The sequence below is a fragment of the Anolis carolinensis genome, chromosome X, assembly GCF_035594765.1.
Source record: "Anolis carolinensis isolate JA03-04 chromosome X, rAnoCar3.1.pri, whole genome shotgun sequence".
Taxonomy (NCBI): Eukaryota; Metazoa; Chordata; class Lepidosauria; order Squamata; family Dactyloidae; genus Anolis; species Anolis carolinensis.
In genome coordinates this window covers 8,323,837-8,350,460 of record NC_085847.1, presented here as the reverse complement: position 1 = coordinate 8,350,460, position 26,624 = coordinate 8,323,837, and the positions used below count along the sequence as shown (strand labels likewise).

Genomic DNA, 26,624 nt, shown 5'->3' with positions numbered 1-26,624 from the left:
AATACACAGTCATGTTATGTCATAATTACTGTATTTACGAATTTAGCACCAAAATATCATGATACAGTAGAGCAGGGGTCCCCAAACTAAGGCCCGGGGGCCAGATGCGGCCCTCCAGGCTCATTTACCTGGCCCCCGCCCTTAGTTTTATAATATAATATTTTTATATCAGTTTTAATAATCTAATATATTGTATATACATATACTATTGAGAAAAATATTATAATGTTATACACTATAATACTAATAATAATACCATATAATAATATTAATTATATGTTATATATTACATATACAGTAATATTACAGTATAGTGGTATAGTTCAATATAGTAATACTAGCTGTTCCCAGCCAGGCGTTGCTGTGGCTAGGACTTAATTTTTCTTTTCTTTTTGTTGTATGAATGTAGAGGCATGGATGAGAGGTTGTGCTGTCAATTTTAGAGGTTGTGGGGCATTTAGTTTAGTTGTTTTGTCCGGTGCCGTGATTCCATTACCCTTTTATATATATAGATATAATGCTAATATTGTGCTATGCTAATAATATAATATATTGTATGTACATACAGCTGCTCCGAGTCCCCCTTCGGGGTGAGAAGGGTGGGATATAAATGTAGTAAATAAAGGTAATAAATAAATAAATAAATAATTTTAGACTTAGGCTAAAGTGTGAAATGACTTGAAGGCACACAACAACAACAATCCTACTTAACTTGACTATCTCATTGGCCAGTAGCAGGTCCACACTTTCCATTGAAATCCTGATAGGTTTATGTTGGTTAAAATTGTTTTCATTTTTAAATATTGCATTGTTCTTTAATTGTTATTGTTGTATTGCACTACAAATAAGACATATGCAATGTGCATAGAAATTTGTTCGTATTTTTTTTCAAATGATAATTTGGCCCCTCAACAGTCTGAAGGATTGTGGACCGGCCCTCTGCTTTAAAAGTTTGAGGACCCCTGCAGTAGAGTCTCACTTATCCAAGCTAAACGGGCCGGCAGAAGCTTGGATAAGCGAATATGTTGGGTAATAAGGAGGGATTAAGGAAAAGCCTATTAAACATCAAATTAGGTTATGATTTTACAAATTAAGTGCCAAAACACCATGTTATACAACAAATTTGAGAGAAAAAGTAGTTCAATACGCAGTAATGTTATGTCATAATTACTGTATTTACGAATTTAGCACCAAAATATCATGATACAGTAGAGTCTCACTTATCCAACACTCGTTTATCCAACATTCTGGATTATCCAACGCAGTTTTGTAGTCAATGTTTTCAATATAATGTGATATTTTGGTGCTAATTTTGTAAATACAGTAATTACAACATAACATTACTGGTTATTGAACTACTTTTTCTGTCATATTTGTTGTATAACATGATGTTTTGGTGCTTAATTTGTAAAATCATAATCTATTTTGATGTTTAATAGGCTTTTTCTTAAGCTCTCCTTATTATCCAACATATTCGCTTATCCAACGTTCTGCCGGCCCGTTTATGTTGGATAAGTGAGACTCTACTGTATATTGAAAACATTGACTACAAAAATGGCTTGGATAATCCAGAAGCTTGGATAAGTGAGACTCTACTGTATTTCCTCTTGGTCATGGGGGTTCTGTGTGCCAAGTTTGGTTCAATTCCATCGTTGGTGGAGTTCAAAATGCTCTTTGAACTATAAATACAAGCAACTACAACTTCCAAATGATAAAATCAACCCCCCCAACCCCACCAGTATTAAAATTTGGGCATTTCAGGTATTTGTACCAAATTTGTTCCAGTGAATGAAAATGCATCCTGCATATCAGATATTTACCTCACGATTCGTAACAGTAGCAAATTGACAGTTACAGAGTAGCAACGAAAATAATGTTATGGTTGGGAGTCACCACAACATGAGGAATTGTATTAAAGGGTTGCAGCATTAGGACTGGTCTAGATAGATAATTTTCTGGTGATATAGGACCCTGTACCACACAAATATAACCCATAATATCAAGGCAGAAAGTCCCACAAGATTTGAGGCCCCTTCCACACAGCTAAACAAAATCCCACATTATCTGCTTTGAACTGGAATATACTGCATAGCAGTGCGGACCCACTGCCATATCACCCAGTTCAATGTGGATTTATGGGCCCTTCCTCACAGCCATATAACCCAGAATATCAAGGCAGATAATCCACAAACTCTGCTTTAAACAGGATTATCTGAGGGTCCTTCCACACAGCCATATAACCCGGAATATCAATTTAGAAAATCCCACAAACCTTGCTTTGAACTGGGGTATCTGAGGGACCTTCCACACAGCCATTCAGCTGTGTGGAAGGGGCCTGAGTCAACACTGCCAGTTCAATGTGGGTTTTATTCAGCTGTGTGGAAGGGGCCTTAGTTTTTTTTTTTCTTCCCCCTTTCTATAGCTTTTACATTTTTGGTTATGGCTGCGTGTGTCTCTGTATAGTCTTGGCGCAAATGTGTGCGAGTGCAAGACACACACCCTGTGAGAGACAAAAGCGCCTTTGTGAGGGTTGAGAAAATTCTCCTCAGGGGTGAAATAAGACAAAAAAAAAGCGCGCGCGCCTGAGCAGCTTGGGAAAAAGAGCACCTGCTCCCCTCGCGCGCGCTCGTTCCAATAAGCCCCGCCCTCTGGTTACCAGAAGCGCAAGCCTTAGTAACGCGCGGGCGGGGGGGGGGGAGGGAGGAGAGAGCGCGCGCGCGAGGAGAGGGGGCGGAGTCAGAGCCGGCGAGGAGCACAACAAGCCACCCCCACTCCGATCTCAAAGTCTCGCGAGAGGAGGAGGTAGTGGCGGGTTTTGGCGCCAACGGCAAACGGGTGGTCGCCATGGAAAGCGCCGCCGAGATGGAGGGCCCCTCGGAGAGGACGGTGGCCGTGAAGAGCGCGAACCTGCCTTGGTATAAAGCGGAAGGGACGGGTCTCGGTGCCTGGGTGGATGATTGCCCTCTTGCTTTCTGGAAGAGGTTTTGTTCTGTTACTCCAGCACCAAGGCTGTTCCCGAGCATGTGCAGAGTGCTCTTCTCTCTGTACTTGCCTGTGTGGCTCCACTGGGTTGTTCTGGTCACTTGATCTTCTAAGACCCCTTCCACACAGTAAAATCCCACATTATCTGCATTGAACTGGGTTATATGGCAGTGTGGACTCAGATAACCCAGTTCAAAGCACATATTGTGGGATTTTCTGCCTTAATCTTCTGGGTTATATGACTGTCTGGAAGGGCCCTGTGTCCACACTGCCATATAACCCAGTTCAAAGCAGATATTGTGGCATTTCAGCCTTGATATTCTGGGTTATATGGCTGTGTGGAAAGGCCCAAAGAGGGACAAATAATAGTTTAGTAAGGTAAAGGTTTTCCCCTGACGTTAAGTCCAGTCGTGACCGACTCTGGGGGTTGGTGCTCATCTCCATTTCTAAGCCAAAGAGCCGGCGTTGTCCATAGACACCTCCAAGGTCATGTGGCTACTGGCATGACTGCATGGAGCACTGTTACCTTCCCACTGGAGCGATACCTATTGATCTACTCACATTTGCATGTTTTTGAACCGCTAGGTTGGCAGGAGCTGGGGCTAACAGCGGGCGCTCATTCCGCTCCCAGGATTTGAACCTGGGACCTTTTGGTCCACAAGTTCAGCAGCTCAGCGCTTTAACACACTGTGCCACCAGGGGCCCCTAAATAATAGTTTGCTGGGGATATTTTTTTGTACCAAAGCAATAACCAGCCGCCATCAAGCTCCCAGCCTTTTCTGATCCTCCTAACTGGTCCAGGGAAATCAAGGTACTCTGGACACTATTTATTTACTTACCATATTTGTACCCTGTCCATCAAACCCTGGAGGGGACTCAAAGCGGCCTTACAACAGGCCGCAATTCGATGCCATGCCCACATATATTAAAATAAACAGTTTCTGTTAAAGCCAAACAATTAAAACATACATTATTAAAACAACAATTAAGAACATGTCATCTAAATCATAATCTTGTTCCATTTCTGTCGCTTTGATTCATGGTTACTGATTGCACTGCTCCAATTACTTGTCAAAAGCTTGGTCCCAAAGCCACAGGTCAGGAGAGAAGTGGCTGATCTGATTTCGTTGTGGAGGGAGTTCCATAGATGAGGGGCCACCAATGAGAAGGCCCTGTCTCTTGTCCCCATTATGTTTCATAACTCAAAACTTCCCTGCAAGGAAGACTAAGATGAGAGTAGGCAACCGGCTTCAGATTGCATAGTGCTCTTCACCTCTGATGAATGCACTGAACTCTGGTCTGCTCAGCCTTGGAACAGTGCTAACTTTAGCAATGTAATGTTTCCCCTTCCTCTTCCAGACAATCCCAGTCTGCGTTCCACACAGCCATATAACCCAGGCCACATCCACACAGCTGAATAATATCCCACATTATCTGCTTTGAACTGGGATATATGGCAGTGTGGACTCAGATAACACAGTTCAAAGCAAATATTTTGGTATTTTTTGCCTTGATATTCTGGGTTATATAGCTGTTTGGAAGGGCCCTAGGACAAAGTCTGAGGCATAGATCAGTGGTTCTTAACCTGGGGTCCCCCGATGTTTGTGGCCTACAACTCCCAGAAATCCCAGCCAGTTTACCAGCTGTTAAGATTTTGGGGAGTTGACCAAAAACATCTGGGGACCCCAGGTTGAGAACCACTGACATAGATCACGTTTTATTGATTAGCCCATCGGCCGTATCAAAACATTTAACCACTGACATAGATATTTTCCTCTGTTCTTTGTGACCATTACTGCTCAGTATCCTGAGGGAGAACCTGTTGTTGTTATTGAATTGTTTTTAATATTAACGATTTTAATCTTGACACAGTTTATAAAGCAACTATTCTTTGACAGCCGACATGCCTTTGATGTTAATAGAGATTATTGTTATAGTTGATCCTGAAGAGGTCCGTTTGTTTGTTTGTCGCTCCTGGTGTGAGAGAATCAGCCATCTACAAAGATGTCTGGACATGTTACTATCCGGGGAGGCTTCTGTAATGTCCCCTTTGCCATGCAAAGACATCTGCCCTTGTGCTTTGCTACTCTGCTGCTGAATATACAGTCCCCCGATGTTAAAACAGTGGATGTGGCTCTTAATGAGACATGCTGCATTATCACAGGGTGCCTATGCCCAACATGCCCATCATAGAGAGTCAAACTCTTGTTGAAACAGCTTCACAGGCTACCTGTTTATTTCTGGGCACAATTCAAAGAGCTAGCTGTGATCTAGAAAGCCCTGTATGGCTCAGGTTCGCACTTTCTGAAAGAGGAGCCTTCCCCTAGGATTCTGTCTGAATTTTAAAGTCCCCATGGAAAAGCTTTATCCCAGTCTCACATCGTGAGAGAGAGCCTTCTCGGTGCATCTCCCAACCTCTGGAGCTTCTTTTTATGAGAGGCCAGGCTGCCCCTTCCATGCTTTCCTTTTACTGGCGGGCAAAGATCTTGTTTGAACATAGTAATAGAGGGAGGGAAATTGCTGTGGAAGATAATTGGTTATTCCAATTATTTTATGTATGTTATTTTTAACAGAGGCCCCTTCTACACTGCCATATAATCTAGATAATCAAAGCAAACAATCCAGATTATCTGCATTGAATTGGATTATATGAGTCCACATTGCCATATAATTCAGTTCAAAGCAGATAATATGGAAGTTATATAGTGAAGTAAAAGGAGCCAGAGTAGCTGGCCCATAGCTATTCATTAAATGTTGAAGCCAACTGGGGCACTCAGAGGGAGTACCTGTGTGATGTGGCTATGGTCTGTTACACGAGAGTTGTTTTGAGTGGCTAAGCTGTAGATTGCAATGTTCAACTGTAATCTGCTATGAGATAAAAATGTCCCATTATATTACTCTGGCAGTAGGAGTCTGAGATGGTGATTTTTTTATCCGGATTATCCATGCAGAGCCAACATCTCTGTATAAGCAGAAATCAGTGAATAGTGAAGGCAGCACTGTTCACTTAAAGCTTCTTGCAGAAGTCATGAATAGACCCTTCCTGCAAACCACAATGCTGTGGTCCAGAATTATACTGCCTCCTTCTTCCTCTTTATTCTGCCATATGTATAGGCCTGGACTACACCAGTATAGAAGGGATTCCATACGAAGCTGCTTTATACTACACTGCAGCATATATTCAGTTTGCATTTTTTTTAAAAAAAATCCCAAATGCATGTGGTTTGCACTTGGGGTAGGAAAAGTGTAAGCTGTGTGGATTTCAGGGTTTCAAATGAGAGTCTTTCTCGGAGCTAGTTGGAGATTATAGGAATTGAACTGTGGATTGTCATTCCATTCGTGACTGTTGTCCTAAAATTTGATTATTGTTATACTGAGTCAATCCCAGATAACATGATGCAAGTGCAAGGCTGGACAATCCAGCTTACCTGGTTTTGTTAATACTAATAGGCTGGCCAACAAATATTACGTCTGTGTATGTTGTTCTCCTAAGAACTGCTGTGAGTGCTTTTGAATGTGAAAAGTTTCCAACACCATATGACAAGGCTTTTCTCATTAGTTTTGAAATACATTTAGTTGTTTTATCAGTATCTCAAATATAAATGAGAATATTTTCAAGTCTAGAGATCTAAACTCTATACTTGCAGTACACGTGCCATATTATTTCTTATCCCCAGGGTGGAAAAATACCGGCCTCAGACGTTAAATGATCTGATTTCTCATCAGGACATTCTGAGTACCAGTAAGTATTTGAATATTTGCAGCATGTTTTACTTCAGCCTGTTAAAATACTGGCACAGTTGCCTCTTAGAATGTTCCTGATAATGAATATTCCCCAAAGGAAGATGAATGCTGTTTGAGCTTCTCTAAAAGTAGCAAGGACATGAAGAGCTATTTAGCCTATAATACCTGTTGTAATCATAAGATGCGTTTGCAAACAAAGCGAGGGAACAGGACTAAGAGCTAGATACAAAGTCAGAGTGACATGGCACAGGAAGCATCCCATTTCCTCTCTGTTATCTGTCAGTACATTATAGTAAAGGTGCCCAAAGGGGGTGATTACCTTGGATGTTGTGATAAACCTTTGGCTGTGGTCACAGAGCACAATAAATCCAAATTTTTGCTTATTGTGAACTGTTAGGCATGCTGACATATGCTGCTTGATTGCTCCCATTTGGCTTGTGTAAGCAAGAGTAGCTAAACAAACCACGGACCTTATGTCCCTCTCTTGGTTCTTGCAATGTCTGAATCCAAGCTTTGGTGGGGAAAGGCAAGGCAGAACCGCAAGACCTGCTTTGTTTTTGGCTTAGAGCTGGCTAGTCTGGGACGTCCTTGCTGGGTATGTCCCACTAAGCAAGTCACAAACAAAAGCAGTTAATTGAGCAGCTCTGCTTGCCAGCAGGAATGATTGGATAGCACACACTAGCACTCTGCCTCATTCACTCTAAGGCAGATTTTTATTTTTGTTGGTGCTGGAAGACATAGTAAGGAAAAGAGCTATATCTTTATTTGCGTTTTTTCACTCTGGCAGGGGCCCTGTGCTCCTAACCCCAGTAGATACAGAGGCCCCGGTTGAGCTCCCACATCAGGAAGCAGCCCCCTTTTCCCATCCAACATAGAAAAGCCCTCGGCTACTTTATCCCTCCTTTGCTAGCTCCCACAGGCTAACAGAGGTGTGTGTGTGTGCACGCTTTTGTGGGACTTATTTTCGAAGCTGCCCTAAGATATAAGGCCACCTGCCCTCACTTGGCACCCCCTTGAGCACATCTGGAGGTTGTTGAAATCTGATGTAAGACTTGATACATTCTTGTTCTCTTCCTTCCTTCTTCATTTTACCTTTTGTATCATGCCTACAGAATTGTAAGCCATTATTTTCAATTGTGAACACTCTTGAGTGCAGAGCCTGGAACATTATTTTCTAAAAGGAGCTCATTTTGTTGTTCATTATAAGCACTATTGAAAGTAACCTGTTGTTACTGTTGGGAAATTTTTGCTCATTACTTTAAAAAAAGAGGGTGAGGAAAGTCAACTTGCTGCTTTTAAATTGCGTGCCTCTGAATCCTTTCTCCGGCTCTCTCACACACACGTGTGCATGGGCGCACATACAGACACGCAATTATAGGGAAATGGCTCCGGCCAGGCCACTTTGAGTGCTCGGGGAACAAGAGCTTCTCCCGCTGCAGGGGTTGGCCAGCCTTGATTGCCAGGCTCCAAACAGCGGGGGTGGGAACAGCATGAACTTGCACCCAAGCACCACAATGGGCTTCGCTCAGGAGGGAGGAGGCGGAATATGTTATGTGGTCTCTTAGTCAAAGATGCCCCCCTTATGACTGGTGCAGGAGGGGAAGCAAGGGAGCAGGAAATATGTGGTGTCAGGTGCCATTAGCAGATGATGCTGGCGCAGAGTGGGGTGGCAAACCCAGCTAGCTCTTTGCTATCATCAAAGCAGTTCTTTCCCCTATATTACTTACAACAGCCACCCTTGCGAACCTTGGCTTCACTGGTCTGCCAGCACCTGGCATCTACATTGTTATCTGTTGCCTTAATACTGGAGCTGAGCACCTGCATAGGGTGGAGGAAGAAGGCTCATGTGCTTGGCTTTTGGTGTCCCTTAAGCAGACACTTTGATGAGTTCTGGGGCTTCAACTCCTTAGTAACATTAAAGACTTCATCAGATGGAACGGGAGAAACGGGAGAAAGTGACGGGAACCATCTTACCATGTTCCCTCCCTTTCTCCATCTTGTGGGATGGCCAGCCATCCCACGTCTGTATGGCGTTGGTGCCAGTCTTTCCGTCACTTTCTACCGCAGGTAACACTCAACCCCTGAAGATGGGTGTAGGGATTAATTTCCATTCGCTGGAGAATTCAATTTCCATTTTCCTACCTTTTCAGTTCAGAAGTTCATCAGCGAAGATCGGTTGCCTCATCTTCTCTTCTATGGGCCTCCGGGGACTGGCAAGACTTCCACCATTTTGGCTTGTGCTAAACAACTTTACAAAGACAAGGAATTCAACTCCATGGTTCTAGAGGTAAAGAAAACATTATTTGCCTTCTCTGAACCATCTTTATTGAACGTCTGCCTTGGCCTGTAGACATCAACCTCAGCTAGTAAGGTCACGGCTTCAAGTGGTAAGAATTCTCCTAAACGGCTGCAAGTTCCCTGCTTGAGCTCTGCTCTCTTGCTCATTCTGTGCACAGGGAAAGTTTTATTGAGCTTATTCTTTATTCCTCATACCCAAATAACCTCTAGATCGAACTGTAGACTTTCTAAACCTGAGGGTTGCATGCTTACTTGCTAGGCTAATGCTGAAATACAAGAGTGATTTAGGGATATCTTTAAATATTTCTTTCCTGTGCAGCTGCAGATATTTCTTGTATATTTGGTAGAGGAATGCAATAGCCTTTCGGCTTCTGCAGCTGCTCCCCTCATTATGTTTATTCTCATATCTGCTCAGAACATATTAATACCACCTGCTTCTCTCTTCAGCTGAATGCTTCAGATGACCGAGGCATCGGCATTGTCAGAGGACCTATCCTGAGCTTTGCCAGCACAAGGACCATCTTTAAGTAAGTGCCCTGAAGAGCCTTCCAGGCTCTTTCCTCCAGAAGATAGTGCAGGTAGAATGTCTCTATTTTCATTTGTTCCAAATTGTGAAATGCCCAACTGCTAAACTGCTGATACTCATCTTTCTTGTTCTTACTAGGAAAGGCTTTAAACTGGTGATTCTGGATGAAGCAGATGCCATGACGCAGGAAGCACAGAATGCTCTCAGGCGGGGTAAGTTTGCCACATGCCACAGGAGTCATAGTGCAGACACACCACAGCTCCGGTGGGCAGCGCTTTGCTGGGCTGGTCCTGTTTTACCACATAATATGGCTGTTTGGTGTCCCAGCTCACCTGCGTTGTTTTGTGGTCCCTGGAGTTGTTGGGCATCTTGTTACATGTCATGGCCTTATACCTCCCACACCTTAGCAGCAAGCTTTTTATTATGCTCTACATTTATTTTTCAACTGTTTTTAATTTGTGTGGTTTGTTTTAACTTTTATATCAATGATTTTTTAGTAGTGCTTTGTCTTAAACGGCTGTAAACTGCCTGGAATCCTGTGCTGGGAGAAAGGTGGGATATAAAATATGTATTTATTCTTTTTTCGGAAATGTGGTTCTTTCTACGATTCGGATTGGATAAACAAGCCCCTGTTTTGTGAGAAAGCCACAGCCTATTTCCACGGAATAGACCAGTCCCTCAGTCCATCTTAGGAAGGGAGAGTGCAGGTTATGAGACTCTAAAAAGTTTTCATTTACCTGTAATGTGATCTGCTTTGCCATTATGTGTTTTTAGGTCTGTGCGCTTTTCATAATTATGTTTATTTCTAGCTTGCTTGGTTTATTATTGTTTATTAAATCTTGATATCCCACCTGATACCCAAGGATCTCAGGTCAGTGTACAGTCAAATGAATGTAGGGCAATCAAGAGCATTTATGAAAATTGAATCATGCACCACTTAAAACCAGACTCATGGCAACAGTTTTAAAAATTACTAACCAGGACACATGAGCAAACTAGATAAAATCATTTAGGCCCCGAATTTAATTTAAAAATCACATTGACCCGGCAGCAGAATGGCATCAATATTGGCATCGGTTGGACCTCTGAACTAGGGTGCCCCAGTTGAGAAGACCCATTTTATGTTGTTTGCTGCTCTGCATATTTGGTTCAAGGACTGTGTATCAACTCCTTTAGCGCATCTCGTGGTTTTTAAGCAAAGGCTTGGTGGCCATCTGTCAAGGGCGCTTTGATGTGCTTTTCCTACCTGGCAGAATGGGGTTGGACTAGATGGCCCTTGGGGTCATCATGATTGTATTTTTGTGATTTTCAAAAAAGGATAAAACTATTCAAATGTGAAATGGGAGGAGGAAAGCTGAAAGCCACAGAATAATACAAGATGCATAAAACACTTGGGAAACTAAAAAAGGTGCTTTGAAAGAGAAAAGGACTATCTGATTATGAAAAGACAGTTTCCAAAGACTAGGAGTGGCACCACCAAGGAAGGAGGCCCTCTCTTTGGTGGCTGCCCACCTCACTGATGTATCAGTGTGCCCACAAAAAGACCTCTGCTGAAAGTTTTACCTAGATCCTGGATGTATTTATCATCCCCAGACTGTGTTCAGTAAGCTGATTCTGCCTTCTATGCTGCCTTTCCAGTAATAGAAAAATTCACCGAAAATACCCGGTTTTGCCTGATCTGCAACTATCTCTCCAAGATCATCCCGGCCTTACAGTCTAGGTGCACCAGATTCCGCTTCGGTCCTTTGACACCAGAGCTTATGGTTCCCCGGTTGAAGCATGTCATTGAGAGTGAGAAGTGAGTAGAAAGACAAAAGGAAGACAGTATGGCCTTTCTCTTTTGACTGTGTCTGGATCTTGTTTCCTCGACTCTGTACAAACCACTATTGACATCTATTGACGTGAAATAGATGTAAGGAGCTGCTGCAGCTTGGGAAGAGGAGCAAAAGTTAAGATGTTCCAACCAGTCTGGCCTATTTTTTCATATTGGAGTAGCTTTAATATAGAGTAGTTTGGAACACTTTGGCTGAATAAACAGGAGAAAGGGAGAAGGAGATAAAAAGATATGAAGCATCACCATTATGTCAGTTTATAAAACATTAAAACGTATTTATACAGCTGGGAGATTGAGATAGAATGTAATAGGATCCCAAAAGATGGAAATCATGTCTTGTGCCCTAAATTTTAAAGAGTTGCATAAAGCGATATATTTTTGAGTTTATTATGGTGGTCAGTTATTATTGATGGGTGAAAGCAAGGAATCTGCTCCCCAAAAGTCAGTTTCCCGGGGTTCAGTACTCTGAGAAAATTCCTTTTTTTGTCTCAATGTGATTCCTCTCCCACCACGTGACTGGAATGTCACTGTAAATCTCACAGTTGAAATTTATTAGCAAACTTGTGGAAGACCCTGAAAAACAAATCTGATGGCATATTCTGGCAGCTGGAAGAGAAGATAGCTTGTGTTGGGTCTGGGGGAGGGATAGCATAGCCCCCACTGTAGGATGGCTGTATGAAAGAAGCATTCTTTTTGGCTGGCAATGTAGGCCTATGTTTTTCTCTTTTAGAGTTGATGTAAGTGATGATGGAATGAAGGCACTGGTGACGCTGTCAAACGGTGACATGCGCCGGTCTCTGAACATTTTACAGGTGTGTGTAGTTTTATTTTTCTGGCAGGAATCCTTTCTGTAGTAGAGGGATGAGACATATGGCTCTCAGTGTTGTTGGACTGTATCACCCATCATCCCTCACAATGCTTGTTAGGGCTGAAGGGGAGTCACAGTCTAAGCAATTGCTAGCCATCAGTATAGTCTTCCTCCATATGCTGGCAAGTGATTCTAAGTGGCAAACAATTGACTGCTGGTGTGGGAGACATGGTGGCTTAAGCCCAATGACTGTTCTACTCCCTTGGCAGAGCACAAACATGGCCTTTGGAAAGGTGACTGAGGAGACAGTCTACACCTGCACCGGGCAGCCACTCAAGTCGGACATTGCTAACATCCTCGACTGGATGCTGAACCAAGATTTCACTGCTGCCTATCACAGTATCCTTTGGAGCCCTGTTTTGGAACTAGCCCAGGAAACTGCCAGCATTGGCTACAAGTAGTTGGCATGTGCTCCTGAGAATCTGCTCTATGGCTACCTTGTGGCAACACAGCTTTTAGATTGTTCATAGGTGCATCTAAAGCAGCAGACACCTCCTTTGTCTTCTGTAACTTGTGTGTTAATTGCCACCGGAGTGTTTGCATTCCTCTCTGTTTCTCCTGCCAAGAGTATGAATGTGTAAGCTGGCGACAGCCGCTTCTGATGGCAGTTGTTCCTTCTGTCTGCATGACGGGGAGAAGTGCGGCAGGGAGGTCTGCTCCATCAGCCTGGTTGGGACTCGCTAAAATTTGGCCCTCTCTCTCCCAGAACTACCTCCTGTCACATAATATAATGGCATTATGTAGGACAGTGGTGGTGAACCTATGGCACACGTGCCGCACCCTCTCCCTGGCACACTTGCCATCGTTTGCAATCCCACTTGCTTGTTTGCCTGTGTGTCTGCCCTCTTTGTCTACTTGGTTGCCGTTTGCCCACCCCCTTCCTCGCCATTTGTCCGCCCGCCCACTCACTTGCTTTCCTGCCCCTCCCTCCAGTTTGGGCACTCATCTCTAAAAGGTTTGCCATCACTGATGTAGGTGCTTGAAAGATTTGGTACCTTGAACTTGCTTATATTTTTCCCTTGACTTTGTCCTCCCTCCTCCTCTTTTTTTTTTGTATCTCTCATATTCTGTTTAGATCATCTCTTTTTGAAATCTATTTTAGACTGCAGATTACCTTGTCTTTTGGCAGAAAGGTGGTATATAAATGTAGGAAGAAAGGACATTCTTTGAGGGGGCTTCAGAGCAACTGTTCTCTCTCCATCTCTGCCTCTGCAGTTCTTTTCTCCTGCAGATGTGGTGATGGTGGCCTTTGCTTTCAGAACCTGCCTTTTCCTTGAAGGCAGTACGGGTTACCATGGGCACCCCACTTCCATAAGCTGGGAAAGGCATTCAATTAGTCGCTCCCTGCATTAGCAGGCATCCTGTTGGCACAGATCTCACCTTGATGCTCTGCTCAGATATTATGGAGCTGAAGACATTGAAGGGCTTGGCACTGCATGATATTCTGACAGAAATCCACCTGTTTGTCCACCGAGGTAAACGTGCTTTTTGGGTTTGAAGTACACCATTTGCTGTTCTGTTGTAGATCATGTCACATGTTTTGCCTTTTAAGTGTATGGGGAGGGTGTGTGGCTGGAGTAGGACCCAAAGTTTTGGTGATACAGGCGAAATCTACTGCAGGAATACTCATTGTACTACAGACATTGAGAGAAACCCATTTGAATTTTGAGGGTAGAGAGGAGAAACAAGAAGTAGTCTCATTCTATACTTTTTATTCCTTCTCTCTGTGTGCAGTGTTGAGTTTCAAGTCAAAAAATTCCAAATGGGGGGCTTTGTAGGAGCAAATAAGGGGGGGGGCAGCCATGATTCGTCAGTTAAGAAAGTCTAGTAACCAGGAGAAAGCTCTCTTGAGGTATCATTGCTACGATTGCTGAAGCAGGGAATCACAGGTAGGAGAACAGGACTAAGGCACTAGGATTCCTGGAATTAAAAAAAGAAAATCAGGGCAGGTACGTTTCTCCTGTTAAACATCAATAGGCAAAGGCTAATTTGTATAATTACTATATTTATGAAGTTGTTATAGTCCTTTGTCAAGCATTGTTGGTGTTGCCTTTTCTACCCTGCAGTTGACTTCCCACCATCTGTTCGAATCCAGTTGCTGATCAAGATGGCAGATATTGAGTAAGTGTCTTGGGAGAATGGCTACCATTTGGAGGCACAGCTTTATCTTCCACCACAGGGCTCTTTTGCCGGACGGAGTGTAGTTGCTGTGGAGCTGTGGGACTTTTTATGCATTTTTCTTAGATCTGGAATTCCTGCTCTTTTCTCTTGTTTTAAAATCGAGTATTTAGGCTAATGCAGACATGGTTCGCACCTATTTTAGTTAGTATATTATTAAACAACTCAACTTAAGTAGGTGAAAAGAAAAAGGAAAAATGTGGTATTTTTGTTGTAGGGAGTATTGCAGTATCTGGAATAAAGTCGAGGCAGGGATGAGTCAAGCAATCAGGGAAGGGATGTGCAGAGAATGAGGTTGAACTTCAAGATGTTTTTCTGTGCCACAAAGACTGCTATACTGCCAAAAATAAAAAGCAAGATTGGTCTGGCTCTGCAAGTAGGAACTACATAGTGGGGTGGCTTGACAGAATTATGTGGCTGAGATACTTTGAGCAGGCTTATCCATCACACCCCTTCCTCCATCCCAGAACCGATCTATCACCTTAGTGGGGGTTCTAGGTATCAGGCAGAGTGTTTTCAATGCAAATGTCTCTCAGCTGTGAGACTCCTCCTCTCTTTTCTTTCAGGCATCGCCTAGCTGCGGGGACAAGTGAGAAGATCCAGCTGGGGGCTCTTGTGGGTGCTTTCCAGGTCACCAGAGACCTCATTGCAGCAGAAGCGTAATCAAGCTCTTTGCAGTGCTTTGCACTTGCCATAGCAACTGGCGGACTGCAACTCCCAGCATTCTCCTCTATAGGCATTTCTGGTGAAGACTATGGCCCAACAGCATCTAGAACGCTGAAATGAAAGCATCTGTGGACTATAGTGATCAGCAACTTCCCTTTTGATGCAACTAGTGGACTGAACCAAATGGCAGGCCTGTGTTAACATTGCTCTGCCCAGCCTTCCAGCAGTGGTTTGAATGTTTAAGCTCTGCTTGCCAGAATGTAGACTTAAAAACTCTTGCTTCTTTGCATATGGCCACTCTCCAGCTTCCTTCATCTCATTTAAGACCTGGAGACGGTCCTTTTTTAGAGCTATAGCTCCTGCGCTGTCAGTGTAACATTTTCAGCCTCTGCTGTTTGTCTTGATAGTCTCTTGATAGTGTGAACAAAACTAAAATGGACTCTCACCTTGGAAGAGATCTCTTCAGGACTGTCTTTTTAGATTAGATTAGTTTAGGTACCCAGCAATGCTCAGGCTATGGATTATATTAAAGACAAATAGTAGTCATTGTTTGGTTATGAATGGTCCCATTAGAAAATGCATAGGGATGTGAATGAACTAAAACTCCCATCATCATCGGTCATTGCCCCCAAACTACACCAGTACTTCAAAGTTGTAAAAGTCGGCCCTACCCCCAGAGGCCATGGGTTCAGAGCAGTAAGAAAAAAAAGTTTGTTTTTCTGTTGGAAAGTTTGGAGTGTTTGTCATGTCTTGGAGGCTGATTATCAGCCATTGGAGTCTTTCCGGTACTGTACTGTCCCTTTCATAAACACCTTAATTTTCAAGATCTGGTTCAGGGGGCTCATAATAATGTGACAATAAAGTGATGTATGAAAGAGGCTTTGCAATGTATTCCAATATTTTTTTATTTGACCACAGACATGTGTTGTTCGCCAAGTGTTCTTTTTTTAACCTGGTATTTCATTTGAAAATGTGAAATTTGTGTTTCCTCAAAGGCCACTTTTATTGAGCTCTACCAGTCCAGAGTGAGAGAAGAGAAAGAACAGCGGAAGTCCAGTCTAAGTACTTCTTTATTACAGAGAGACTATTGACGTATATTAAAACAAAAAAAACAGGGCTTTCACCTTTAAGTCACCTCTAGCTACTATAACCTGAAAAAATAAACAGTGAATCATTTGTTTTCAACATAATCAAACAGCACTTTCTGATCCATCTTCAGCAGTGCGATTTCAAAAGTGACACAAGAGTACCAAGACTCACTGAAAGCAAGGGAATGGTACAAAGTGAATGAGGTGGGAGTGGTACAAAGTGAATGAGGTCTGCACTGGGTTACAGTGGTGATTTATGCCTGTATTGTAAAATAGTAATCATTTCCACCCAATCCCATGGAGAGCCAGTGTGGTGTTGGACTAAGTGTCCAGGAGACTTGGCTTTGAATCTGAACTTGGCCACAGAAACCTTTTGGTCACCTTGGGGAAAATCACACTGTTAGCTTCAGAGGAGGACGAAAACCTCTTCCAACAGCATCAGATGATAGGGTTGGCATAAATCAGAACAGCTTGAGGGCATATTAATATGACCATAAGCAGATCTTGCTTCAACGCTGCTGCTGAAGTATGAGACAACATTGTATTTTGGATTCTAGTTTCCAAGAAAAAGAAAATGCCCTGAAATGAATAAAGTCTGAAATGTATATCTGATCATTTGTTTGTGCAAAATGCATTTGCTTCTCCCTATATTGGTAAAGCCATCTGAGTGTTCTTTGCCTAAGAAGCCCCTACAAAATTCACAATGTTGCCGTAAGTTAACAGGCAATCTGAAGACACGATCATTTGGCAACCAGCTCTCCCAAAGGGCACGTGCCACAAGATCTAGTGGGCCAAGCCTTACTATAAGGGCATTTTGTTTGGGATCTTCCTTGCCTGCCTTCCCTTCCTGCAATATATCACCCATGAAACAAATGAGAGAAGTGCTGTAGGTTTAGTTGGCCAACCAGAGCATCTGCAAGTGCTGCTGTGACTAGCTTGGAAGCCGACTCCAAGGTCCTATGCCACACAAAATGGGCAAAATGCCCTCCAATTGTGCTGACATCAGAGAAATTGACATCCGATAAGATCAAGTTTTGTGTAAGATGAGGGAATGAAAAACTCATTTCAGTGGATAGCTTTGTCCAGCAGCAAAGGGAAGCCTTCATCTTCCGGGAAAACTAAGTGCATAATGTTCAACTCGAAAGGACAAAGCACTTTTGTTAAAAGTTTGCTCAAACCAGAAGCAGCCTCTTCCCTCTCCAAAAAAGAGGCCACATTCCTGTACAAGAGTTGGTTAAATTCAGAAAAGTTTACAACTATGGAAATTCCAAGTGAAACATGCTGAAGACTAATCCGTTGGTGCAAATGAGATTTGAGGTTTCCTGTGGCCGACAACAAGCATAGCCCTACATCCCTGGATGAATGAATGTTTCCTTACCACAACTCTCCACAAAAGAAAAGGAGACTTTGGCCCTTGCGGTGCTGCAGAGCACAAGGCCATTGCACGAGTCTTGACAAGGCAAGTGGCCATTCTGCCCAAATCACCAATAGGACGCCTCCATCAACCCAGTTACCCTCATAAAGTTCTGTAGGTGAGAAACTCCTTCATTTTCGTTGGAATGGGCAGCACCGAGACTTGGTGAGTGGTGTAGCGTCCCCGGAGCACTTTGCGGCACAGGTGCTTAAGGGAGGACAGGACCTGGGGGACTGTCCAAAACTGGGTATGGCCATCTCGTGTCCTAGAATGAGAAGGAGGGGAAGGGAGAGGAAGAGACTGAAGCTATTCTCTGGGCTTAGAGCAGAACTAGCCTCGTCCATTTGGCTGCCTAAGGTTGGGGTGCTTGAATCCCTGAACTGGCATTAAAGCACAGGAAGTACAACTAGAGGGACACAGCCTCCCATTCCCCTTCCACCCATATCTGGGTTGCAGGGAAAAGCCTATTGCTACAAGCAGCAAGAACTAGACACTTGAAGTCTTTTCAAGTGAAAATCCAGCTATCTCAAGCCATCCCATACCCATTTCTTGAATATGTGGGCCCTTCCAGACAGGCCTCCCAGGATCTGATCCCAGGTTTTCAGTTTATCTGGCAGTGCGGACTCATATAATCCAATTTAAAGCAGAAAACCTGGGATCAGATCCTGGGATAGAAGGCCTGTCTGGAAGGGCCCTGTGTCTAAATAGTACGGAGTGGACGGATTCCATTAAGGGAGGGACAAAAAGAGAACCAACTACATGCCCAGAACATACCCAGTGGCAATAATCCCTCCATGTGGATAGTAGGTGCAACACAGACCATTCTTCACCAAGGCAAAGGCAACGGGGCTCCCAAGCTCTAAAGCCCAAATCCTCAGGAGCCTAAAAAAGAGATAAAGGAGGCATTTTTGGGGGGAAAGTGGCTTTTTTTAAACACCTCATGTCTTGGAATCCCCCAGCCAGCATGATTTACCTGTCATCCGCCACAGTCGCAAGATAGAGGCCTTCGGGGGAGAAGCACACGGATCGCAGGGAGTTGGAATGGAAGTCACTGTTGTGGTCCAGAATGGGCTGTAAAGGAAAGTGGCTGGGGAGGAAGAAAGGACCAACAGTGAGATTGGGCCATTCTATCAGGTGTTCTGGCCTTGACGAAGCCACCTCAGCTAATATATCCAATCCAAGCCTTATGCCAGTAGCCAGCCATACCTCTCATGGCAGTGAGAAAAACCCATAGATCACAAAACACTGGGCAAAATGTCTCACCTAGTCTGTCAACCAGGAAATAGCACTGCTCCTCTGCGCCCTTCTTTACATGCATGTACTTCCAGAAACTGGCCACTGACTATCACTGTCAACGAAAGGGGCAGCAAAACCTGGCTTTTGACCTATTCTTCCCAAATGTGTATAAATGTAATTATTTTAGAATAAATCTTGTCATCGTTTCACTCACCCAATCAAAGGACACTTGAGTCAATGGGTTTATTCCAGTTGGGACTAAGCAGTAGAAAGTAGGACCTTGTTTTTCCTCACGCCCTACCTTCTCTTAACCCAAAAGCTCCCAAACACTTTAGGGAACGGGATCATAAAGCCCTCCAGACAGTGTTGGGCTGAGAATCATGATTGGCTATGATGGCCAAATACTAACAGGGACAATCGTAGCCCGTGGCCTCCCTTACCAGAGGGATCTCAGCTGCTCGCCCGTACAGGGGTCCCAGAGTATCACAAATGTGTCATAGGAGGCCGTTGCAAGAAGCGCCGAGTCTGGGGAGAAGTCACAGGACACAACGCAGCCCTGGTGGCCTTCTAGTCTTCGGAGGAGGATGTAGGAGCGCATGCTCCAGAGGAGAGCCTACCAAGAAGGGGAAGGGCAAAGGAGGAGGAGGAGGAGAATCAAAACTGGAGAGCAAGGAGAAGAGGCTACTCCTCATTGGAATTTGCATCCTAGAATAACCTGGACCTCTCATTCATACTGGCAGCAATAAAGACAAGCAGCACAGAATCGTTCTGCTCCAGAGTTTATCTGGGAGATAACAGAAGAATGGAAAAGTGTGTAAAAATGCAAAATTAGGTTATGTGGCATTAAAATTGGGAACCATGCAAAGTTCTCCCATCTGTGGTCTTGTTCCAGGGCAGGTTTCTGAAGCTCAGCTGTTACTGTCACTCTGGGATCCAATGGCCAGCCCTGTTACACTCCCTTTTCTCCCTTCCCTCTAGAAGAAAGACTCACCGACTTCTCTCCAGCAGCAGAGCACAGCATCTGGCCATCGGGAGAGACGCAACAACAGTAGACCCACTGGACGTGTCCGGACAGCACCTTCAGTTGCTTCCCTGGGGAAAATATTAGCAGGAGAGCATGCAGGGCACAGCCTGGGGGACAATGTCATTCCCATAAAGACAGCATAGAAATAAAGACACTGACTGAGCCCAGCCCTCTCCAGATCTTCTTGAACCTCTGTCTCAAAAGTCAAGATTAGGATGTAGTCATGGCACAGTTCAAGGATTCTGGGAGCTGTAGTCAAAACACTATTTACAAGTTCTTGGGGGAATCTACTGTTCTTACGTTAGCTCAGCAATCCCTATATAGTAGCTATGAATAACACCAGTCTGTTTGCCCTCATGGTAGAGACAGAATCCTAGCATGAGACTGAGCATATGCATCATTATGTCGTTTTTTTAAATGTCTCAAGCAGTGTCCCAAACTTTTATCGAATATCTACTCTTGAGAAAGGCATCTCTCTTGGATCTTTGCATGTCCTGCAGCTATTGAAACGGCAGAAGCTCAGTGAGGAGAAAAGGTTGGGAAAAAACAGGGCACAGTGGTTGACAAAACACTGTGAGCTGTAGGCTGCACACCTCTGTACGATGGCAAACAATAATGAATTAAGCCCACTCTTTCTTTCTGATCTAACAAGCCTTTGAGTGGGAAATGAGTCGGGGTGTGTGCTGGTCAACACACTCCTGACCAACCACACAATTTACATAATGAAGAAATAATCTGCCAATGTGGCTGTCTGGATTTGGGAAAATGGGAAAACAGCACGAGAGAAATTCACTCCAGGTGCCTGGTAATGGTGAGCTGGGGAGTCAAGAGCCGGGGAAACGGAATCAGTGGCAGGAAGAGAGAGAGGATGTGGACTCATCTTGTTGTGTTTCTAATAATAATAATAATAATAATAATAATAATAATAATAATAATTCTATCTTATTGGACTGACGTTGGGCCTGGAAAGCGGTGGGACAACTCAGGCCAGTGGTGAAACTGAGGATGCTGGCACTGGCCCAAAGCCCCACCCACAGATGCTCGCAACGTACAGAGACCCCGTTGCTCGCTCCTACCGTTCTGGCTCAGGTCCCAGATGCGCAGGGTTTTGTCGCGGGAGGCAGAGACCAGGACGGAGCCGCTCTCGCCAGGGACGAAGCTGAGGTCCCTCACCACGTCTTGATGCCCCAAGAGGTTGAACAGCAAACAGCCTACAAACGGGAAAACACAGTAAGCCAGCCCCTCCCAGACAAAACAAATCTAAATAGGAACGGGATTATGATTCTCCTTTAGGATAAGATCAATTCATGGCTAGTGATGAGACAGGAGAAGCAACCTCAGAACTCCATGTAGTTTGGCTGACATTTTGAGGCAGTCAGTTGTGGAAAGTCTACCACACATTTTAAGACCATCAATGGACATACTTGGCCAATTTTTCTAAAGCCTGATTTGGAGTCAGCTTGAGGGAGGAGGGGGTCAGCTACTAATCGGAGAATAACATTTCACGGAGACGTCTACAGGCACAATTGTTTTTGTGCAGAATTAAAAAAAGCCTAGGGATTGTGTGCGTTTGGTCACTGGCCCTGGTGCTGGGGGATTCTGGCACTTGTCATCCCCCAATGTCACTTCCCAGCTGTGAGCCCATGTGCTTGAGGCACCCTGAGCTCTGATTCTCAGGATTTGTTGGCACAATTGCTATAGATTTTTGTGCTCCAAGGGAAAACAGGAGATCTTGCTGACCAGAAATCTGCCTAACCCTGGGCAACGATGGAGAAAAGATTCTTTTGACTTGCAGAAAGCTTTGGTAAAGGACCCTGCCGTTTTGGTTCCCGCCAAAGTTTCACAAATGGAAGAGCGATCGCGGCCGATCCTCCCGGCAAAGTCTTTGCAAAGGCTCTGGTGAATGACAGCAAGGCTTACTCCCAGCAGGTGCTTTCCAAAGCTTTCTGCAAAGAAGAGAAGACCAAGCCTCTCCATCAAGGAAGCAGGGAGAGCGGCTTGGATGCAGCGGCACAGCAGGGGAGCCCCTCCATCCCGGTTGCCATTCTCTAAGCAGCTGTAGGAGCCGGCGCCTGCCATAGGCTTTGTGAGTTGCTCCCAGCAGGGCGCCAGAAATTACTGCTTTCGGAGGCGTTAAACTAGCTGCGCTGCCATTATGTTAAGGGAGGGGAACTGGCCTTCGGAAGTCGCCTGGCCGGCCCACTGAGCCGTCTGTGCTCATCTCTGAACAGAAGCAAGAAGGTATTAAGCATAATGGAAGGATTTCTGCCTCAAACAAGAGCTCTGGTTTGGGGGGATGGATGCACACCTAGACTTACTCCTCGGAAAACATACCCCACTGCCGACTGGAATTGGCACAAACAAGGGCCTCTGCTCCCATATTACTGTTGGAACTCAACCACATTCTGCCCAAGTTTATAGTCCTCATCAAGAAAATAGGTAAACAGATGAGTTGGCTGGAAGGAATAGCCCTTCCCATCCCCTGTTGCCCTCTGTGCCTGCCGCTCTCTCTATTCTCTCCTCCCATTTCTCTGTTTGTTAGACTGATACTTCTCAGGGACATGCCTCCTTTTCTGAGCCCACGGCAAGCCCGAGTCCTGCGTCTTGTTCTTCTCCTGTGAGCATGGAGAGAGACAAGATGTCTGCAGAGAGTTAGATAGTTAGATATCTATGTCCTAGCTTTCCTTTATACAAATTATTTATTTAATACATTTATATCCCGCCCTTCTCACCCCAAAGGGGACTCAGAGCGGCTTACAAATTAAATTTACATACAATATTATATTATTAGCATAGCACAATACTGGCAATAAATTACTATATTGTACTATATAAATATATTGTAATATTATTAGTAATACATGTAATTACATGTAATAGGGGCCTTGGTGGCACAGTGCATTAAAGCAGACCAAAAGGTGCAAGGTTCAAATCCTGGGAGCAGAATGAGCGCCCACTGTTAGCTCCAGCTTCTGCCAACCTAGCAGTTCGAAAACATGCAAATGTGAGTAGATCAATAGGTACTGCTCCAGCGGGAAGGTAACGGCGCTCCATGCAGTCATGCTGGCCACATGACTTGGAGGTGTCTACGGACAACACCGGCTCTTTGGCTTAGAAATGGAGATGAGCACCAACCCCCAGAGTCGGTCACGACTGGACTTAACGTCAGGGGAAAACCTTTACCGTTTTTATTACATGTAATATATAATATATAATTACTATTATTATATTGTAGTATTAGGATTATATTGTAGTACAAAATAATATTATTAATATTATATGCTTAAATTAATAAGAAATGCTGTTCTTTCAAGAAAGTCTTTCACGACTTTTCAAGCTTGGCTCTGCTCCTGTCACTGCTGAAGCTCATTCACTCTACGGCTGTGCTCAAGAAGCTTCTGAGCTGCTGCTGATTTTACATTTTTAACTGCTTCTCCCTTTTTTGAAATGACCCAACAATTGCAAGCTGTCAAGCTTTGTCAATAGGTCGACCTCGATGTCCATCACAGGAACATGTCATGTCCTCAGGGAGAGCAATTGTCGTTCCTGTCCAATTATACCTCTCTCTCATGGTTTACAGTTTTAAAAGGCATCGCAGACGACAACGGATCGGTTTCCAGAGCAATTCTGCCTTTCTGGCAAGCGACAATTCAGTCAATTTACCTGTCTGGACCTCCCAGATTTTAATCTGCCCGTCATTCAATCCCGTGGCCAGGACCAAACAGGAAGCACTTGACCCCCGCAGGCTGTGTTTCTTTGGGTGGCTAGGAGTCCAAGCGCTGAAGGCCAGGCCCCAGACGATCTTCCCACACTCCAAGGTCTTCTCTTTGGAGCCACCTCGGCCCTTGGCCTCTGCTTTCGGGTACGGGCTCTTGCATTCTAAAGCTTTGCAGGTCCTGACAGAAGCAAGCCGAAGCAAGCACATCATCTAGTTAGGTGTGTTCCATTCCTGGCAACAAAGTGTAGGAACTCCAGAAATTTTGTTTTAGATCAGGCATGGGCAAACTGTGGCCCTCCGGGAGTTTTGGACTCCAACTCCCACCATTCCTGACAGCCTCAGGCCCCATCCATTTCCCCCTCGGCCGCTTCCACCCTATCCCATTGGGATCTGCCTAAAATACAAGCTTTTTGAGACAGCTTGTTGATCCCAATCAGCCCCGTTATCAGCTACAAAACCACCACCAATACTTACGGCTCAATCCCTTCCAACGGCCAGGGAAGCAACTTGACAAGACAGTGGCCCTGAGACCAGGCAAACCAGGCTCCGTCCGGGGAGAAGGCCACGCTCCAGGTCTCACAGCTGGATTTCCAGTCATACGGCTGAGGCTGCCCTGGTTTCAGCTCTGCCACGAGGAGGGGCTCTCCTGAGGAAGAATCGGAGAAGCACAGAGTTGGAAGAGACCACAGGGGCCATCTAGTCCAACCCCCTTCTGCCATGCACCATCCAAACCCCCACAACAGATGGCCATCCATCCCATTTCAAAGCCTCCAAAGAAGGAGCCTCCACCAGACTGAGGCAGAGAGTTCCACTGTTGAACAGCTCGTCTCACGGAGAGGAAGTTCTTCCTCATGTTCAGGTAGAGTCTCCTTTCCTGTCATTTGAGCCTATTCTTGAGGCAGGGCAGCAGAAAACAAGCCTGCTCCCTCTTCCTTAAGATATATGTAAACGGAGCCTCCGGTGGCCTAGGGGATAAAAGCCTCCTGACTTGAAGGTTGGGTTGCTGACCTGAAGGCTGCCAAGTTCGAATTCCACCCAGAGAGAGTGCGGATGAGTTCCCTCTATCAGCTCCATGCGGGGACGTGAGAGAAGCCTCCCACAAGGATGGTAAAAACATCAAAACATCCGGGCAATGTCCCCTGGGCAACGTCCTTGCAGACAGCCAATTCTCACTCCAGAAGCAACTCGGGCTCGGGTTGTGGCGCAGGCTGGAGAGCAGCTGCAATGAATCACTGCAATTAATCACTCTGACCAGGAGGTCATGAGTTCGAGGTCCGCTATCCAGAACATTGGATAAGTGAATGTTGGATAAGTGAGACTCTACTGTAATATGTTTGATTGGGATTATTTTCTCTGTGCGTTGTGACTTGTCCTTTTGATCTGTTTGCTTTGATTTTACCCTTTGGTTTGTAAGTATGATTGCTACTATGTACAGTAGAGTCTCACTTACCCAAGACTCACTTAGCCAACATTCTGGATTATCCAACGCATTTTTGTAGTCAATGTTTTCAATACATCATGATATTTTGGTGCTAAATTCGTAAATACAGTAATTACTACATAGCATTACTGTGTATTGAACTACGTCTTCTGTCAAATTTGTTGTCTAACATGATGTTTTGGTGTTTAATTTGTGAAATCATAACCTAATTTGATGTTTAATAGGCTTTTCCTTAATTTCTCTTTATTATCCAACATATTTGCTTATCCAACGTTCTGCCGGCCCGTTTACGTTGGATAAGTGAGACTCTACTGTATATTGTTTTTTCTTGTTGTAAGCCACCCTGAGTCCCCAAAGGGGGTGGTGGGATATAAATAAAGCATTATTATTATTATTATTATTATTATTATGCCTCTAAAATTGTGGGGTTTATAATCCAGAATATGAAGGCTGATCATCCATAAAATCTGCTTGGAACTGGAATATTTGAGGGCCCTGTCCACACAGCCATAGAACCCTGAATCTCAAGGCAGAATCATCCACGAGATCTGCTTTGAACTGGGTTCTCTGAGTCCACACGGACATCTATCCCAGTTCAAGTGGGATTTTATTCAGCTGTGTGGAAGGGGCCTCATGAAACCCAGTTGAAAGGCTCTCGTAGGCGATTCTGCCTTGGGATTCTGGGTTCGATGGCCCAGTCCAAAGCAGAGACTGCGGGGTTTTCGTCCGCTGTGTGGAAGAAGGGCTCGGCAAAGGGGCTCACCCTCCGCGTCCTCTCCCTCAGGCGCCGGCCTCGCCTCCATCCGGACCGCATCGGAAAGCCCCGCCGAGCCGGCGCCGGGGACACTTCCTTTTCCTCTTCCCGGGGCGTCACGTGATCCCTCCGCGGGCCGGGGCGGGTCCAATCGCTGAGGAGGGACCGGTGGGCGTGGCTTTGGGGAGAGGGCGGGGCTGTACGAAAAGGCCGGCCAAGGGATCCCAGAGTTGTCCTAGGGCGGCGCATGCGCGTTAGGCTCTGGGCGCCTTTCCCGCCTTTTTCCTCCCTTCTTCTCGCCCTCCTGCCTCCCAATTTCCTCAGCCCTTTCTTTCCTCCCCTTGCCTTCCTTTGGAGAAAGCTCTGATTCTCTCATTTTTTAAGAATATATTATACCAGCTAGGGGAAGTTTTGGTTTGTTTTGGGGTATTACTAGGTCATATCATGTAGTGAATTAGTGGCACTGCTGGTTCTCTTGGCTCTCTTGACCATCGACCATGGTCTCCTGGGCTGGCTGTGCGGAATGGGTCTTGCGGGTGCTGCTTTGTAGTGGCTCCGCTCCATCCTGGAGGACCGTGCCCAGATGGGGATGCTGGGGACACCTGCTCGGACCCCTGGCCATTGCCGTAAGGTTCCATTCTGCCTCCCATGCTTATCAACATCTGGGGCCCCTGGTGGCACAGTGTGTTAAAGCGCTGAGCTGCTGAATTTGCAGACCGAAAGGTCCCAGGTTCAAATCCTGGGAGTGGAATGAGCGCCCGCTGTTAGCCCCAGCTTCTGCCAACCTAGCAGTTTGAAAACATGCCAATGTGAGTAGATCAATAGGTACCGCTCCGGCGGGAAGGTAACGGTG

General features: G+C 44.9%; 2 protein-coding genes across 4 annotated transcripts; one reads left to right on the top strand and one right to left on the bottom strand.

Moving 5' to 3' along the window:
* The first annotated feature begins 2,722 nt into the window (after positions 1-2,722).
* rfc5 (replication factor C subunit 5) lies at positions 2,723-15,974 on the top strand. Of its 2 annotated transcripts, XM_003222785.3 has the most exons (11): positions 2,723-2,915; positions 6,660-6,724; positions 8,877-9,013; positions 9,472-9,551; positions 9,689-9,762; positions 11,189-11,348; positions 12,115-12,196; positions 12,462-12,591; positions 13,650-13,727; positions 14,319-14,373; positions 14,997-15,974. In XM_003222785.3, exons 1-11 carry the CDS (start codon positions 2,845-2,847, stop codon positions 15,091-15,093), a joined length of 1,029 nt encoding a protein of 342 aa, XP_003222833.1. In that variant the 5' UTR covers positions 2,723-2,844; the 3' UTR covers positions 15,094-15,974. The 2 variants fall into 2 exon arrangements, with proteins under 2 accessions (XP_003222833.1, XP_062814799.1); XM_062958729.1 differs by lacking the exons at positions 13,650-13,727; positions 14,319-14,373; positions 14,997-15,974 and adding an exon at positions 13,328-13,643.
* Positions 15,975-16,148: 174 nt separating this feature from the next.
* wsb2 (WD repeat and SOCS box containing 2) lies at positions 16,149-26,035 on the bottom strand. 2 transcript variants are annotated; one of them, XM_062958728.1, is made up of 10 exons: positions 25,781-26,035; positions 24,585-24,795; positions 24,051-24,222; positions 23,522-23,754; positions 20,935-21,069; positions 19,826-19,926; positions 19,275-19,447; positions 18,572-18,685; positions 18,373-18,480; positions 16,149-17,863 (listed from the first exon to the last, which is right to left on the bottom strand). In XM_062958728.1, exons 1-10 carry the CDS (start codon positions 26,018-26,020, stop codon positions 17,701-17,703), a joined length of 1,650 nt encoding a protein of 549 aa, XP_062814798.1. In that variant the 5' UTR covers positions 26,021-26,035; the 3' UTR covers positions 16,149-17,700. The 2 variants fall into 2 exon arrangements, with proteins under 2 accessions (XP_062814798.1, XP_008111935.1); XM_008113728.3 differs by lacking the exon at positions 24,585-24,795 and having other exon boundaries at positions 25,781-25,961.
* Between the last annotated feature and the right edge of the window lie 589 nt (positions 26,036-26,624).